This window comes from Vanacampus margaritifer, chromosome 2 (genome assembly GCF_051991255.1).
Source record: "Vanacampus margaritifer isolate UIUO_Vmar chromosome 2, RoL_Vmar_1.0, whole genome shotgun sequence".
Taxonomy (NCBI): domain Eukaryota; kingdom Metazoa; phylum Chordata; class Actinopteri; order Syngnathiformes; family Syngnathidae; genus Vanacampus; species Vanacampus margaritifer.
The window spans coordinates 45,566,696-45,584,683 of NC_135433.1; the positions used below are offsets into that span (position 1 = coordinate 45,566,696).

At 38.6% G+C, this 17,988-nt stretch overlaps 1 protein-coding gene across 7 annotated transcripts in view; it reads right to left on the bottom strand.

Moving 5' to 3' along the window:
* asic1c (acid-sensing (proton-gated) ion channel 1c) overlaps nucleotides 1–15,111 on the bottom strand; it is a 29,658-nt gene extending 14,547 nt beyond the window's left edge. For 6 of the 7 annotated variants that reach the window (XM_077556064.1, XM_077556062.1, XM_077556063.1 and 3 more), the window contains exons 1-3: nucleotides 14,198–15,111; nucleotides 8,098–8,248; nucleotides 6,639–6,766 (exon numbers count right to left, since the gene is read on the bottom strand). In XM_077556064.1, the coding sequence (XP_077412190.1) occupies nucleotides 6,639–6,766; nucleotides 8,098–8,248; nucleotides 14,198–14,791 (873 nt within the window). In that variant the 5' untranslated portion in view covers nucleotides 14,792–15,111. Of the gene's footprint in view, nucleotides 1–2,598; nucleotides 2,727–6,638; nucleotides 6,767–8,097; nucleotides 8,249–14,197 lie in introns of all 7 variants that reach the window. The other variant, XM_077556061.1, reaches the window with a different exon arrangement.
* Nucleotides 15,112–17,988: the final 2,877 nt, after the last annotated feature.

Consider the following 17,988-nt stretch of genomic DNA (forward strand, 5'->3'; position numbering starts at 1 on the left):
TGCTTCACTTGACAGGCATCGCACAAAGCCCAAGTAAATCAATTTGAATATGAAAGTGAACATGCCCAACTCAATCTCCTTCGCCATTAAAGCTTATCACGCTGACTAGCTAGATTAGATTTCCCAGCTCAAGGCATTAAACAAAGAGTGTGCCGACTCCAATGAGCCCCTGAACCGTCTCAGACGTGAAACTAACATTAGCACAAAAGTGCAATCCAAAATTCGGATCCACCATTGATGGCTGCTTATGTGAACGCATTGGCGGTTGTAAAACCACAATGAGTATCTCTTCATTGTAGTCTAGTAAAATATATGCTAATCTGTTTTATTGTAAAAATGAGGCCCATATTTTGGTAGCTGATGGATTCAGTATCTCTGGGGTGAAAAATAGATGCCGCTGAGTGTTTTGTATTGTATGGCCGGTTATCAAAAAAAAACTCCCCAGTATATGAGGTTCACACTTGACAGCAATCAGACAGAATATACACGAGTTGTTCGCTTCTAAAGGACTCCTGATAAAATGGTCCTAAATTGGCTGCTTCAAAACAAAATGGCAAATTTGCAGCGTCTTTTTAGACATGGGGTGTGAGACTTTATTTTTTGGTAGGTCTGTTCATCATAGAGAGGCCTACCAAATTGCTTGTGTAGACGTGAAACTGGGTTTATGGCCTTTTATTTTCTAAACTTATTTTGTAGGTGACTCATTAGTGTTTCATGTTTTATGGCAAATCATAAAACTTCACTGCCATGTTCCGCTCACATGCAATGACACAAACTCCAATGTTTGACAATTTTATGTCGTACATCGGTCCAAAACATCTGTCCAGGGGGTGCGGGCGGTTAACCTTGCTCTCGCGAGATGCATTCTCGCGGTATTTGTGAGTTCACAAACTTCAGAGAATCCATCTTGTACATTGTGTCATTGATTTCCACCGACATGAACCACTGGTGGTTCGGACCAATCATAGAGCAAAATTGTATTTGGGGGCGGGATAGGGCAGCTGTGACGAAAACAAGAAGCGCCGAAGCCGTGGGAAGAAACAAACCAAACATGGCGACAGCGGTGGACGAATGCGCTGCAATGAATTCTGTTCTCGCTGAATTAATCTCTTGTATCCGCATATGAACATTGCAAAACCGACAACATAAACTCAACGCCATGATATCAGCTAGTCGCAACAGTCGCATTTCCGGGATGACATTTTCCTCCTTTGCCATGATTGGTCGCAACAAAACACGATTCTGCTTCGTCCAATCAGCTTGAAGCGTTGTACAGTATGCCCCGCCTTTCCCGAACAAATCAACGCGGAGCAATCCCTGACTGATATTGTGGAGAACTCCCTCGAGTGAATCACAAATCAATCTGGCTATTGCCCGGCTAGCGGACGATGGCCATGCGACGCGAATCCTAGTCGTCAACAGGTGTCGGGTGGTGGTCGATGATGGGCGGGGGTAGCGAACGATGGAAATGTGCCAAATTTTACAGTACTGATTACTATTCATCGTTCGTTAAGTGTGCATGGCGGCTGCCTTTTAATATATATCATTATATATATAGGGCAGCCGACTTGAAAATGGACAGGCTGTTCAGGAAACTTCTGAAATTCCCAATAGCCAGTCTGCCTCTAGACAGAATCTGGAAAATGAACCTGAACTGATTCGTACCAAATAAAATGGCAGACCTTCTGTGATTTTTTTTCCAGGCATGAGTTTTAAATATGCCTACCAAATTTGATGTTTAGAAGTGAAACTTGCTGAATTTTCAAAAAAGTTTTGTGTTTTATGGTGAGCCATCACATTTTCCCACCATGCTCCACCCACACACAATGATAATAACTCAAGTTTTTCAGAATTTTGTGTTGCCTATCTGTTTGTCTAAGAGGTTTCAATTTGGTAGCAATATTTTGTAAGACGAGTTTACTTTTGAAAGACCAGTGGAAATAGGGATGGGCGAGTACCGATACCAGGCATTTGTATTCCGTATCGGCCTTATTCTTATGGTATCGGGTACTCGTGGAAACTGCAGACACCAGCAACTGATACTCAAGGCAAAAAAGAAAGCTGACGTTGAGTAAGTCCTTCTTTGCAGTAGTTGACGCTATACTATGGCAGTATGACACAAGGGATGCAAGAGGTATCGGTACTTGGTATCGGTCTGAAAAAAGGAAACTTGGAAATGACCTAAATGACCCTAAAAAGTTGCCTCATTTATTTCATAAATTTATAAGGAACAAAATGTCTCTCAATCGCTGCCTTGCAATTTGGATGAAGGATGATTAGCAATCTGGAGCTCAAACAAGGCTAGAAAAACACCACCTAGCTCGAAACAAAACCCTCGCAATGTGGTGGACACAACGCTAAAACAGATAAAAACATGACAAATGTGAAGGCAGCTAAGATGAACGGCTGAAGCTGAAATGTTCACCAGTATCCAGTTGACAGGAGAGCCAATGCAGATGTTGTTGCCACAACCACATATAGAAAGAACACGGGGGGGGGGGGGTGACTTGACTCCCCAGGGACTGTGGGGTGGAGGGTGGTTCGGGCACCAACGTGGCATGCAGCAAGCCCAGACAAACATACTGTACTGTACGCTACCCTCTGCTCTTGGGTGGAAACAAAGGTTTGGAAGCCGGGGGCCACCCCGAAGCCCAGCTGGTGGAGGAAAGGAGGCTCTGACTGAGCGTGAAGCTGTACCTTTATGCCGGCCTCATAAGACGTCTCATCTGGGCGAGGGGTGAGGGAACACACAGCCCGTGTCATTAACAGTAAAGCGGTTAAAAGAGCAGGCAAGAAATCGAAAGAGGCGAGACCCTCCTGCCGCCGCCTCCTCCACAAGGTGAGGCAGCCTGTTGGCGTTGCACTGAAACAACAAACTGCTTCTTGTGACCTGAGAAATGCTATAATTGTGTTGGTGAAATGTCATTCAGACATTTATTTTAAATAAAAAAAATATACTCAAAAGACAACAAGACTAGTAGGATGATATGAATGAGATTTGTACGATTGAAAAAAAAAACTGCTTAAGTTAATCAATGTTTTATGAATATTCCCTACAAGAAAAACAAAACATTTGTCACAGTGCATTTATGGTCCACATACTACTAAAATAAACATTTACAAAAATTACAGCTGCCTTTAACATTCTCTGTAATTAATTTCCAAATAATCCCAACTTGGTTTCATCAGTTATGTATAGTGATGATGGTTTGGTAACATGGTCTCACTTGATATAAAATGTCAACATTGATGCCTTCACATCAAAAGTGCTTCAACATCCATCTATTTTTACGTAGCAGACCCTAATGCACAGTTTAACGAATAGGGCATCTTTTTTTTTAGCCTGAAATGATACATGCGGCTGCTATCATGATTAATCAACACCCTATAAAGCCAAACGTATCATATTAAATACAAGATATTTTGAGCCTTCTGTTTCATGAGTATAATATTTTTTCTCATTAAAACCCTGACGTATATGATCTGACACATGCATTGCACAGATAATCCATTAGAGGGCAGTGTCACCCAGCTGATGGCTTTTCCAGCGACTTTGCAAGATCGCCCCAATTGAGAAAGGAGAGACGCCTATAATTTTTAATAGTGGGAAATGTTCCTTCTGATTTTTGGAAATAAGTTTGACATATCAAACACATCAAAATATGTTTGATATGTCTGTTTATTATTATATATTTGACGGTTATAGATGTACGAATTTTAAGCATTGTGACCTTATGTATCAAATCAAATATGACACAAATCAAAAGTCATATGTGGAAGTTGATTAAAAAAAAGAGTTGTTTGTTTGTTCAAAATGACCAATAAATACTCTATTTACAAAGAATCAAAATATTCTCTCATATATTTCTAAAATAAAAGACAATTCCCGTGTGCTTGTTTTTGGTCTTTATGATAATTAATAACACACATTATTTTAGACCTGCAAGGAGGCTGAATGCGGTTAAACATTGTTACGCACTATTGGCATGATTGATGTTTACCGGGCGGGTAAAAAAAAAAATGCAGCAGGACAGTGGTGAGAAAAAGGTGGTGTTAACTTCTAGCTGGGTTTTGCTTGTTTTAGCGTGTAACATGGGGGCTCGTCCAAGATCCGAGGTGGCCATGGAGTATGTGGGGGAGTTGGTGAGGGTTTTGTGGTGCACTTCGGCTTGGTTCATTTGCTGTATGTGTGTGTTTTTTTTCCCCCTCCAAGATTAGAGTAGAGGTGTCCAGCTAGGTTTTTTTTTACAACCATTTCACTGGTCTACAATGTGACTTGTGGCTGTTTATTTGTGTGGCTTTTTTTGTGTGTGCTATTGTTGTGCTGTTTTCTTGTTCCCAGCGTCTTGGGCACTATCTTGTAAGTGTCAAAAAGACTATTAAAATACCACTTGTTCTACTGTAGGTTAGTCCCTTTCTCTGTGGCAATAATTAACGTCATAACGCATATTTGTAGTGTTTTGACCCAAAATAAAGAGCAGGAGAGAAATACAGTATACAGTTTGTGGTGTCCAGGTGTCTACCAAGTCTTCCTCAGTCATCCAATGTTATTCAGCTAAAAAACAAAAACAAAAAAACAAGCTTGGTTGTATTTCATGCTCATGGTTTTGGCCAAGACAGGCAGTTATCTTCAGGAGCAAAATCAATTGGAAATTTACAGCTTGGGAGGACTAGTAAACACAGTGTTAACGATCCTGTACAAAACATGACACAATAAACTAACACAATGTTAAACGTAATTACAGCTGCAGTCAGAGAGTGGCAGATGAGAAATCGCTTTTGTCATTTGTGCGAGGCCATTTTTCATCTTTTACCAACAGCATTGAAAGGCCGCTGCAAGACTGAAAATGTCAGCGTTTCCTGTCACAGCGTGAAGTCGGGAAACAGCGCTTTTTGAAGGCGGTTGTCACTGATGGTCAAATTCAATGTGAAATGCGAGATTTTAATAAATCTGTCAGTCTGACGCAAACAACCTGAAGCGCTTTGAATGCTGCCATGGAAGATGTGCTCATTAAAGCTCATAAAAAATGAAAGCCTTTGCTTACGTTTCTTATTCTTTGCTATTATGTGTTGGCATAATAATCGGACACCTGAGTGTGTGGCCTTGTGGGTCCGATGACGCAACAAAAGACTTATATCTCTACGGGACCTTGTTATTCATGTTTTATGACACCGACAGTATGAGCCTGAAATGGATTAGTCACATTAAATTTATTTTGAATGTTCACACAATTGCGCTTAAATGAGTTAAAGTTCATATAAAAAAGCCTTTAAGTTTATTATGTGTTGGCATAACAACCAGACACCTACGCATGTGTTCTTGTGGTTCTCAATGCTAGAACGCAACACAGTTACATGCCTATGTGAGTGAGAATGCCTTTTAATTTGTATTGAGAATAATCTCAAATATGTCTGTTAGCATAATAATAACCCTGCACCCGAGGATATGGCCTCATGGGTCTAAATACCGAAATACAGGGCAGTTACATTTCATGTGACCACTTTATTAAAGGTTTTATATTAGCTTGAGCCTTGAATGGATTAAATCCAAGTTACTTCTTTATCACACTTTTATGTAGTTGAAACAATACTTTCCCGAGTGCTAATTAAAGCACATCTAAAAATGATAATAAAAAAAACCTTTGCAAAGTTCATTTCTTACGCAATTGAAGCTCAGCTCCAAAATGGCCTCTGTGAAGTTACTCAAACATGATGTTGTCATAACAACAACTCACACAAAAAAACATGCTGTCAAAAACTCTCAGCGCTAAATGTTGGCAAAACAATGAAACACTGGGTCTCGATGTTGTTAAATCTTTTATGACAGCTTGAGCCTTGAACACATTAAGTCCAAGTTAGAATTTTTTTCTCACACGTTCATGTAGTGAAAACAATCAATGCTTCCCTGCGTGCTAATTATGGCCTTTGTGAAGTTAATTTCTTACTCAAATGTTCATGTAATCTAAACAAATCAGTCGAAACTGCCAATTGAAACTCAGCTCAATAAATGTCTTTGTGAAGTTGATTTCTTACTCGCACGTTCATGTTGTCAAAACAATAGCGCTCAAAGCTATGTTTTGGCATAACCATTAGACACCCTAGTATTTGGCCTTGTGGGTCAAGATACTTGAGCACTTGAGTGACTTATTTTATCTAAGAAAGTCACTTTGCATGAAGTGCTTATTAAAGCTAAACAAAAAACCTTTGTTTTTCTCACTCACATGTTCCTGGTGTCAAAACAATCACACTGAAGCGAGCGCTCGGTTCAGCTTGTTTGTGAGATTCAGATTTAGAAAACATCGTTTGATCCTTCATTTTGCTGACCACTTTGAGTGAATTATTTTTTTCTCTCATTTCCTTGCACACAAACTCTAGCTGGCGACTAAAAATAGAGATGAAAAATCCAGAAACAACAACCAGGGTACCGAATAGCTTTTCACAGTGATAATGAGGCTCATTATATTGCTAGCACTCCATTTCCACTGAGATTCATTTTGATCAGATTTTGCTCTGAGGAAGTGGTGACAGCCTGGCAGGGATTTGAGGGGGGATTTTGCGGGACAAACACGCACTAAAGCGGGGGGGATGGCGGGGTGTGGGGGTGCACGACGGTTGCAAACGTGGTAACAATGTGGTACCAGTTGCTGCTGACATGACACAAAAGTTTGAAAACCAGGGGCCACGCCAAATCCCAGCTGGTCAATGAAGGGCGGCTCGTCCTGGCTGTGGATCTGAACCTTGATGCCCGCTTCGTAGGACGTCTCATCTGTGGATATACATACAGCACGCCACACAATTTATCAAGCCAAACACATGATTTTGTGTGGGATTGTTTTTTTCTTTCTCTCCTTTTACTGGCAGGGATGCTGAGCACTTCAGCACTGGAAGCCAAGATCACATGGTAGATTTATGACAGGCGGTTAAGGAATGTGTGCAGGGGGTGTTCAATAAATGTATAAGACCTGCTGGAAATGTAATATTGCATTATTTATACTATGTTGAGCCCTTTGTCTTGTTTGTTTTGCTCCTGTCTTGTGGAGGCTATATGCAGTAACACCTACCGTATTTCTTTAAATAGATGCCGGGTACGTAATCTACTTAAGACAAATAAGTGCCTCCCTCAAATAAACGTGTGCCTTTTCAGGTGAGGAAAAATAGGTAGTTCCTGTAATTATTTCAGTTCATAGACAATATTCTTCACATAAATGGACATTAACTCATTTGCTCCCAAAAACGTATAACTATGTATTTTAAATATCATCAATGTCCCAAAAATGTTTTTTTTCCAAAAATTTTTTATGCTAGAGCATACAGAAGGCTTTGATGCAGCCTCTGAACTGAAGAAAAAGCTTAAAGCAATGGTAGTTATTACAAAAATGGCCAGAAAGTGGCAGCAGAGAGATCAACCAGGGCCATGTTGAAAAAAAGCTGTTTACCCTACAGTTTTAAACAGATTTGTGAATAATGATGAAATTTAGCTACATTCTAATGCTATTTGCTGCAAAATAGAAACAGATAGAAATATCCTTTTTTTTTCCAGATGAAAGAAGAGACTTGATCTTTCTTTTGGTAGGTTCCATGTTTTTATAGCAATAGAACACAATATTCTGTGGGCCTTGCAAAATCAGTCAAAATCCAGTAAAACAGCCGGGAGCGAAGGGGATTGCTTCAGTGAAAATGGCTGGGAGTGAATGAGTTAAAAAGTTCAATGATGAGCCCATTTTAACTGTGTTGCTAACCAAAACAGTAGCACCTAAATGGTCTCACAAGCTTAAGAGGCCAGTGTTCCATGGCTCGTATTTAAGTTTTACTTGACATACTGTAAAATGTAATTTGCAGGTGATCATAATTCTAATGAGGCATTTCAGTCACTCTTAGTACAGTATAGTGGATACTATAAATTAAATATACAACTTTCACTTATTGGATTGAACTACTGACATAACCGCCATATTGTAGTTAATTGAGATATTCGTACACTATATACTGTATGTTGAAGAAACTGTGATGAAAATCTGCAATACAAACATGGCACGGGTATTAAACTTTTCCCAGCCACTTATATGATTACACATGTTAAAGTATATTTGCACTAACCTGTGTCCCCCCAGACAGGAAGGTATTCGTCCTGCTGAATATCCAGCATGATCTCCAAGCCGTTCCCCGTGCCTCCTTTCAGTGTGGTCAACAGCGGGTTGCCATCTAGTCCCGAGTTGAAAGTGTAACATTTCCCGTAGCGTGTGTAAATCTGTAAAAAACAACAACACAAAAAACAGAGAGTGAGTTAAGAGCACAACATGTGATTGAATCACATCTTAGTGTGTAGTCCAGAGGTGGGCAAACATTTGTGCTCAAAGGCCACATTTAAGTTTTTTAATTAACTGATGGGTCAAGTCATTCATAGATGTTTTTTTTTTAATGATCATAAAATAAATCAATTAAATAAATCTCTCTTTTTTAAATTAAAACAATTAATTCATTCTCATTTTTATTCTTAAATCTATTTTATTAGTATACTTCATTAACCAATTATAAAAAAAATGTTAAATGTGAATACAAAATTAGTAGATTTTACAAATATATTTTATTTGACTATTTAGAATAAGTTGATTAACCTCAGACACACTAAACTTTCAAGTCAAGAACAATCTTTAATAATGTTGCAGCTGTTATGATCAAATTTTTGACACCATAGGAAACGATGTTAAGTAAATATATTGGCTCCAGACAAAAAAAAAAACATGCTATTATAAAACTTTTAAAATAAAGTAAAAGGTATAATAAAGCAAAACAACTTGCATCCTGCCCATCCGGTGTCAAGAAAGTTTGTCTGTTGGCTAGTCATTAGCCTTTATGTGTTCAGCTACAGTACATTATATTCACATTAGCATCTGCTTGATGACGTTAGTTTATTAATTCAACCATGTAAATACTTTGCCCTGACTACCCAGGGCATGTGATCAATGTTGAAGTCCACTCGCCAGACTCATGACTCAAGATTCGAGCGATTCCTAACGGCAGCGGCTATCAATCTCGGGCCAATTTCACTGCAAATTTCCCACGGGGGAGGCCTATTTGCTTGTGATTAAATAAGAGACGAGCGAGTTGAAGCTCACAAATAAACTCAATTGGCTCGTAGAAGATACTTGCATGTCTCGACACTAATTAAGGATTGATGTGTCATTTCCACAAAAGTCTTTCCCCCACCAAATAATATGTCTGCTTCAATAAATCCAGCAGGTTGAGAAAAGTCTGTGGGTTGCCTCAGCGCTTGTAATGCATAGCTCGACATTTTCATGCTAGTCATCTGGAGGTGTTTCCTATGCCAGTTTCCAGTTTCCTAACAACAGAGGCCCCAGAATTAAATTAGACTACTACCAAATTCCCTGCACCAGGGCCAAGCAATGTATGATCACCTTCAGCCAATGATGGCCAAGCCGGCATATCATCACAAATCATTTAAGACAGGGGTGCGTGTTGTTGACCTTCGCCGAACCCCTGAGACTCACTCACCAAACCCCTGGGGTTCGATCAAACCCGGGTTAAGAACCACCGCGCTCGTGCAACTAATGTATACAAATAAATGTGCATACTAATAAACAGAGTTGGCGTTTACAATTTCTTTCTTTGTTAGAGTGAGAAAGGCTTGTGTTTTAGATGCAGTCGGCGGGGTTGATTAAATCCAAGTCTTTCCATTTGAATTGAAACTGAAACGCTGACGGCTCAATCAATATTCATGTGTTTACAAATGTGAAAACCTGCAGCAATGATTGAGGGGAAAGTATAAAACAAAAAATGAAGATCTTACTCAGGCTTTCGATTTCATTTGAAGCAGTCTATCGACAGGTTTAACTCTTAACCCCATTGGGTGAAATACATGCTTTACAAAGCATGCTGTATATGTCTATATTTCCATAACATTAAAAAATCACAGAGAAGCTATACAAGCCACGCTAATGTCCTCGCACACTAAATGCAAATCAATGCTACAAGATGATGTCTTAAAATAAACATTGTTTGATCAGAAAAGGAGCATTAGCACTGATGCTACATGGGAGGCATCCTGGCTCGTCCACCGACAAGTGTGGAGCACGTTTGCATTACATAATGACAGAACTTCTTATTTCATAAGACCCACATTATTTTAAAGATGGCTTTAAATATGATGTAATACCTTGCAACAAATCCACAGACAAAATAAAAATGCAGTAGGTACAAAAAAAAAAAAAGTATAATTAATCATGCTAACGAGTGACTTCTGGGCATTTGCCTCTTGAATATTTTGTGATGACATTACAGTATGAGCTGTGGTCTGGATCTGAAGTATGAATTAACATCTGCATTACAAATACCACCCGCGGCTGTCAATCAACCCCACACGTCTTTTTCCCTCCACAATGCCCCAGATGTTTAATTAGATAAGCTAAAAGATTAATTAGGACTGAGCTAGGATGCCTGAATAATGAACAATCTCATTTCAAAGCAAACTTTATCTGGAATTGTGAGAAACTCTGAAGGAACAAAAGAAAATGCCCTAAAGGCATTGTTGTTATTGGTGAAGATATTACATTGATTTTACACTCTGGCATTATCCAACCATTGTTTTGTACAGATGTTTATGTTGCCAGCCCAACTGCACTATCCAATACTTTAGTCTTTTAAAGAAAAAGTGAAATTAGACTTCTTTTTTTAACTGTGGGTGAACTTATTGTTGACCTGCAGCCTATTGGACCCGCTGAAGAAATTTTCCAAACAAATAGACTGTGACTGTCAATAAAGTTCTTTCAAAGGATTAACTCATTCAAACCCAAAAATGTATAAATATGTTAAAAAAAACTTTACCATTCACTCCCAAAAACGCATTTATATGTTCTTTAATATGTATATGTGTGTGTGTGTATATATAGTTTTAGAAATGTAATTTTTAATTCCGTCAGAAGGTGTGAAGCAATGGTAGCTATTACAAAAAATCGGCTAGCAGGTGTCAGCAGAGTATAAGAGATCAGCCAGGGCCATGTAGCAAAAAGCTGTTGTCCCCACAGTTTTAAACAGATTTATGAATAATGATGAAACTTAGCTATATTCTAATGTTAATTGTTGCAAAACGGAAACGGAAGAAGAGGCTCTAATCTTTCTTTTGGTAGGTTCCATGTTTTTATAGCAATAGAATACAATATTCTGTGGGCCTTGCAAAATCTGTCAAAATCCAGTAAAACAGCCGGGAGCGAAGGGGATTGCTTCAGTGAAAATGGCTGGGAGTGAATGAGGTAAATGTCTTCCTTTTTGGATTCAAAAGAACACAAAGAAATACATACATACCATCCAAATGCAAAAACAGAAACAGGAACTGAGTGACTGAAAATGCTGCCGTTTTAGCCTGCATTCACCCTGCATGGCTAAAATGACACAATCTCAATATTTTGCTGTCAAGTAACACATTTGCGATACGCATCATGGAGGCGTAAGGAGGAAAATAAACCACATAGAATGGTTTATCTTCATATTGTAAACAGCCTTCTTTCAAATCCGATATCTGCCAATGCTAGTGCAGTGTAAACAAGCAGAACTAATATTACCCCGTCAAAGCCATACAGTATGTACATAAACATTCAAAGCAGTATGAATCTGCCACCAATCCGCAAAAAAGGTGCATACATACATTTTAGTAGTATAAGTAGACATTTATCAAGCTGAGCCTTTTACACGGAACATCTAGATGGGATATCGCCTCGCTTCGACACATCATCCGGGATGTGTGATAAAATGTTTTTTTTATCACCAAAGAGCGGGAGAAGAAAGTGTTGGGTGTTAAACTTGATACTCCCACTCCATAGCTTGCCGCTATTCTATTTCACACAGGCACTCCTCTTACACCTCTGACTACTTCTAAAGCTGGTAAATTGCTAGGTTGCCCTCGTCACCCCCGTTCTGGCGGGGCACCACATGATTTTATATCTTTCAGTTGTTCACTTGGAAACAGTGGCTAACTTATTCACATTTGCATTCATGTTAAGTACCTTGTTAGCGTACTTTGTCAACAAGTGGTTCTCAAACTGGGGTCAGCGGGCCACGGGGGTCAACAAATCATAGCTTGGGGGTCCGCAAATTTTTTTTGTATTAAATGAGTTTGTTGGATGATTTCAAAAGTGCCTTCCTGCATGTGTGGACTAGCATGCAAACATAACAAACATGAAACAGTTACTTCTCCCCATCTTAGTTTTGGACCAGTTAAAAGCTCTGATATGATTGTATGGTGTGATATTAACCTTTTTCAACAGCAAACAAAACCAACTATTGACTTACTTTTTTTTTTTTTAAACAATTCCTGAATCATAAGCATAATAGGAAAATGACATTGGATTTTTTTCCCCTTTAAAATTCACCTGTTAAAATGTGATTGTTATGACTTTTTATTTAAAACAAATTCTGGGAAAATTTTAGAGTTTTTGTCCCTTGAATTCTTATTAGGGGTACACATTGTAGTTATGTTTTGGAGACATATTATTGTTTAGAGTTACAGAGGGGTCTTTGGCAAGGTTAGTATAGTAAACAAAAACAAACAAAATAACTAAAAACAAAATTAACAAAAATAAAAACCTGGGAACTAACGTAAACAACATTTTGTGTTTTTAAAGCTCACTAAAACTAACTAAAAATAATAAATATAAATAAATATAGCACAAAAAAATCCTTGGTTTTCATCTTTGTCAATTTACATTATTATACATGAGCTTACAGGTTTTACAATTTAAATGTTTATTTTTGTACAGATGAAAGGACGTTGAACCATTTTTTGGATATTGCAGTTACCCAAAAATTTACTTTAATACACAATAGTTAGTGAAATTTTTTGTACTGCAATTAACAAATCTGGAGAGAAAAATATATGAATATACTAAAACTAAAACTAAACTAGACAAAGTGCAATTTCTGGAGAAATTGCGTGGTAATGCTGAAAATGCTAAACTGCAACACTGAGCAGTATCAGAGTTGATAATGATGATCAGTTGTATGTATGTATGGAAGTGGACGTGGAAAGTGGGACTTTGAAAATTTTCAATGTCTGTCCCATTGAAAATTAATCGGGAAAAGTTGATATTTAACGTTAAATTGTGTGAAGACTCTAAGTAATGTGGATTCGGACGATATATACGCCGGGAGGATAGAATTTTTTGTAGCAAGTTGAATTTTGAGTAAATCCGTGTTGAACTAAAAAAAAGTCTGGAGAATAAAAAGTGCCTGATATAATAATAATAATAATAATAATAATAATAATAATAATAAAGGTTAGAAACTACGGAAGCGTATTGCATCCACTTGAAAAAAACAACTCCTGTTTTGCTGACTAATTTTTTTTGGGGGGGGGGGCTTTGTTTGTTTTTTGAGTATTTTTTATTTATTTTGTTTTTCTGAATATTTTTTTCTGTCAAAAAATATTCAGAAAAACACGCTGAAAAAAATATTCAGAAAAACAGGGGGTAAATTATTTTTAAAAAACGGAAAAAAATATTTAAAAAAAACAAAAACAAAAAAATCCCCCCCCCCAGTTTTTAAAAAAAAAATTTCCCCATTTTTTTTTTTTACCTCAGAACTCCAAGTGACTTGTTACAGACTCGCTAATAGTGGAAGCGGACACTTTCCCGCATACCCCCATATGCAATAAGATGGTCATGTTTGGCTCTCAATAAAGGAATGAATGTGTATACTGTATTGTGGTTTGTTTTCTAATCTCTGAGGGGAAACCCCTTTAAGAAAATATTCAGAAAAACAGAGAAAAAAATATTCAGAAAAACAGAGAAAAAAATATTCAATAAAACAGAAAAAAAATACTCAAAAAAACATAGCTCCCTCAAATTTTTTTCTCAGAAAAACAGTTTTTTGTGAATGAAGTGAATGCAATACGCTTCCGTAAGAAACAACATATAAATAAAGAAAGAAAGAAATGGAATGAACTAAAATGAAGCATTTTTGAAGAGGAAAAAAAGCACAACAAAAAAAAGCCCTATAAAGACAATTAATTAAAACAAACTGAATTTTAAGAAAAAAAGTCAAAATGAAATACAAATAACTATGACGGAATATCTAAAACTATTATAACTCTAGCCCTTGCGGGGGTGGATCTTCTGTGAGTGTCCCTAGCCCCAAAATTTAGAGTAGCACACATACACATGCCTTCCAACCACCTTCATCTACATACAGTGCTGAAGTTCTTGGCGGTGCAGGTCTCACCGCGGAACCTGCACTCCAGCAGCATGTCCTCCAGCTGGTGTCCGAGGCGGCCAATCATCTCGGTGGTGTTGACCCCATTATGGGACGGCCGGGCGTAGCCGTTGAAGTCCAGTAGGCTCAGCAGCCCCTGCTTGTGGCTCTCCTTCAGGATGTCCAGGCTTTTCTCCACCAAGCTGTGGTTGGCGTACATGAGGTCCATCCAGTATCCGCTGTGGTACAAGTCATCCCTGGTCAGACTGGACGCTCGGAACACGTTCTTGTTGCAGAAGGTGACGGCTGGGAAGGACATGTTGCGAGCCCACACCATGTGGATTTTCGTCACAACCGGGTAGGAGATAAGGTAGAGGACTCTGTTCCTGGACCAGGTGAGGAGGAGGGCCAAGCAGACCAGGAAGGCCACGGCCCAGACGCCCCGTTGCAGCTTGGACTTGTGCGGGGAGAACATAAACTTCAAACCGTGGACTTTGGTCCGGGTGACGAAATTCACCGTCATCTCTTTCCACGATGGACTTGACTTTAGGAGCTCCTGGCCATCGTTTTCCAAGGAGACTGACTCAACCATTATCCTTGTCCAACGTGACTTCTCAATCGAAAATTCCCAGCAATGGTAACAGGACCCTTTGCGTGCGCTGCTCAGGCTTGCAAATCTATCGCTAGAAAGAACAAGCGTGGCTCCTTAGGGAGAAGAAAATCTATTGAAACAATGAGCCCAATGCAGAAAAAGACCCAACATCACCGCTCCATCCATAGTGGATTTTTTGGGACTGCTTCTCCAGTGCCAGACCGCTTTTGTCTCTTTTTGCTCTCCTCCCTCACAGATCGAAGCGACTCCTTTTGAAAGTCTGTTGACTCGCAGCCCGCCGAAAGGAATAGAAAGCTTGTTGCGTCCCGCACGCGCTCTCTCACTATAGTGAGGTGGAGCCAGCGGATGAAAAGGGTTTTTCTTCCCCCACCGACCGGTGATGAATTAGATTTGCGATGCTACATGGAGTGTGTGCATCAATCAGAGAAGCAAAAGTCCCGCTGATGAAACTGTGTCGCAAAAATTTATGATCCTTGATAGTGAATAAATAACAGCTTCTTGTTTGACCAATAGAACCGTATAATTAAAGAAAAGTGAGCGTATACAAGCTTTTTTATTGTGACTGCATCCTGCTGCATTCAGATGTGGCGCAGGACTTTATTAAATATGCATCCTGTTTTTAAGCTGATAACAGCACTTTATAGGCGTAAAAGTTGAATTTCTTTGTAGTCTTGGACAATAAAAGCCAATCCCATACCGCGCTGACACAGTAAAATATACAAACTCAGCACTGAACTAAAGCAAGCTTTAACATAGCATTTATCAAAAAAGGTAAGGTATTTTTTTTATTGTTCAAATATTGTACATGGTGTAAATGTAAAAAAACATAAATAGAAATTTAAATAGGAATTTTCAGTTTTTGGAGCTTGGGAACGGATTCATTGCATTTACATTATTTCCTATGGGAAAAAATGTAAAAAAAATTCAGGCTTTGAACACTTTACAGGAACGAATTATGTTCAAACTCCGAGGTACCACTGCATTACCATGGTCCCAAAAGCGCATTTATACGTTTTTTAAGGCTCTTTTCCCCACTGTTTTAAACAGATTTGTGAATAATGATGAAACTTAGCTATATTGTAAAGCTTATTGCTGCAAAACGGAAACAGATAGAAATGTATTTTTTTTTTCCTGATGAAAGAAGATACTCTAATCTTTCTTTTGGTATGTTCCATGTTTTTATAGCAATAAAACACAATATTCGGTGGGGCCTTCAGTCATAAAATCAGTAAAAAACAAACAAACTGTAAAACAGCCGGGAGCAAAGGGGGTTGCTTCAGTGAAAATGGCTGGGAGTGAATGAGTCAATAATCAAGTAATCGTTTGGAAAAATTAAAAGTTATGTCAAATCGTCCAAATCCTCTGATTTCAGGAATTTAACAGTAATTGTTCACTGATTTCTGTAGTCCGTCATGAAAGAAGACTGTTTATCTTCTGTGTTTAATCAAAATAAGACATTTCCAAACATCAGTTTTTACTTTGGAAAACAATGATCAAACTGGTAACATAGCACAGCATCAATCCCCACCCACTTTTTTTTTTTAACACTATACGATATTCACTAGTAAATAAACAATAATCATTTGTAACACACTTAAATGCAAAAATAAAATGAATCCGATTAGTCGAATAATCGATTGAATAATCGATTATAAAAATATTAGATAGCGAGAGCACTACTCTTTTATTTTTATTTTTTATTCTGTATGTCAAGTGAAGAAGTATTAATCTTCAGATTTTCATTGATTGTTTTTAAAAGAATCACACGAGGACAGACAACCTTATGTTATTGAGGACATAGATATTGCACATCAACTGAACAATCCAATACATTTTGAACAATGCTGGCCAAAGGAATGACAGGAAGGACTTAAGTCTCCTTCACCATCACGATTAGTAGTATATGCTCTAAAACAAACTGAAGGGAACTAAAGAAGATTCTGCTCTATATTCAGCTCAACCGAGGCAAAGTAGGGAGATGATGATGAATTACTAAACACGCAACCTTATTACACTTACAGCTCAGTGGCTCCACGTAGCGACCCCGGCATTGATTTCTTTTACGCTGTTGGGCTCCATAAAAATGACACGCCCCCTACTAGACCCTTGCTTGATTGCTTTGTGCGATTGCTGGCTTTCCGAATTGTCCCTGGTCAGCATTTTGACCCCAAAGTCATCATTATGAGTTATTGCTTGCGTCAGATGTTACCCGGGCATTGCAAAGCGATGGTAATCATCTTAAGTCTTTCAGGCTTCATATCCAAATCGGCATCTCTTCAAGCAGTGTTCGGGAAGAGAAGGAAAAAAAAAAAGAAGAAAAAAAAGAAAAGAGAAAAAAAAGCAGTGTTCGCCGGGGTGAAGGACGGAGCCCTGTCACAAAGAGTGAAGATTCTCAATTGATATTCCATTGGCTACATGTGCGGATAATAGGACCCCCCCCCCCTTTTAAAAAAAAAAAAACATTTTTACACTCTTCCAATCAAAGTGAACACATACATGATTTAAGGTCATACTGAGCGAGCATTCTGTGGTGTGAAGTGTTTGAAGATTGACCTGACCGATCTGCTCGCACTGACGACATCAATATTAAACCTGTTAAATATATTGCAAATTCTTAGGCACGTGATCAACCGATTTCATTTCATCAATTTAACTCAGCATCAAAGTAAATATTCGACAGCTAATTAATAACCATCAGTATCCTTTTTTCCAGACAGATCGTATTTCTGCTACTTGCGTGATTTCCGCTGTTCTATTTTTGTCCGAGACTTCACATTTCCTAAGATTTTTTTTTTTCCACGTTCAAACTTAAACGAGCAGTCAATTCCTGTGTGACTTTTTTTTGCCCGGGCTCAGTGATCTGTGAGCTTGTCAAGCCTCCCCCCCTTGTCAAAGCCCAGTTGAGCCCCAGAGGTCTCATTAAAAGGAGGAGCAGAGCTTTAAAGGAATAACTAGACGAGGTCCTTCAAGGGCTAGTGAGAACGCTCGACACCAAATGAGACAGTGGCGGCAATTAAATGCGCATCAGAAATACCAGGACTAAGACTGAAGGCTAAAGCCACCATTTACTATCTTCAGATGCTATCAGGCTAAAAAATAATAATTAGCAAGCCTTTTTGATTAGCACTACTAAACAAAGTAACTCAATAAGTTGACAGTCTGTCTGTGTTGTTTGA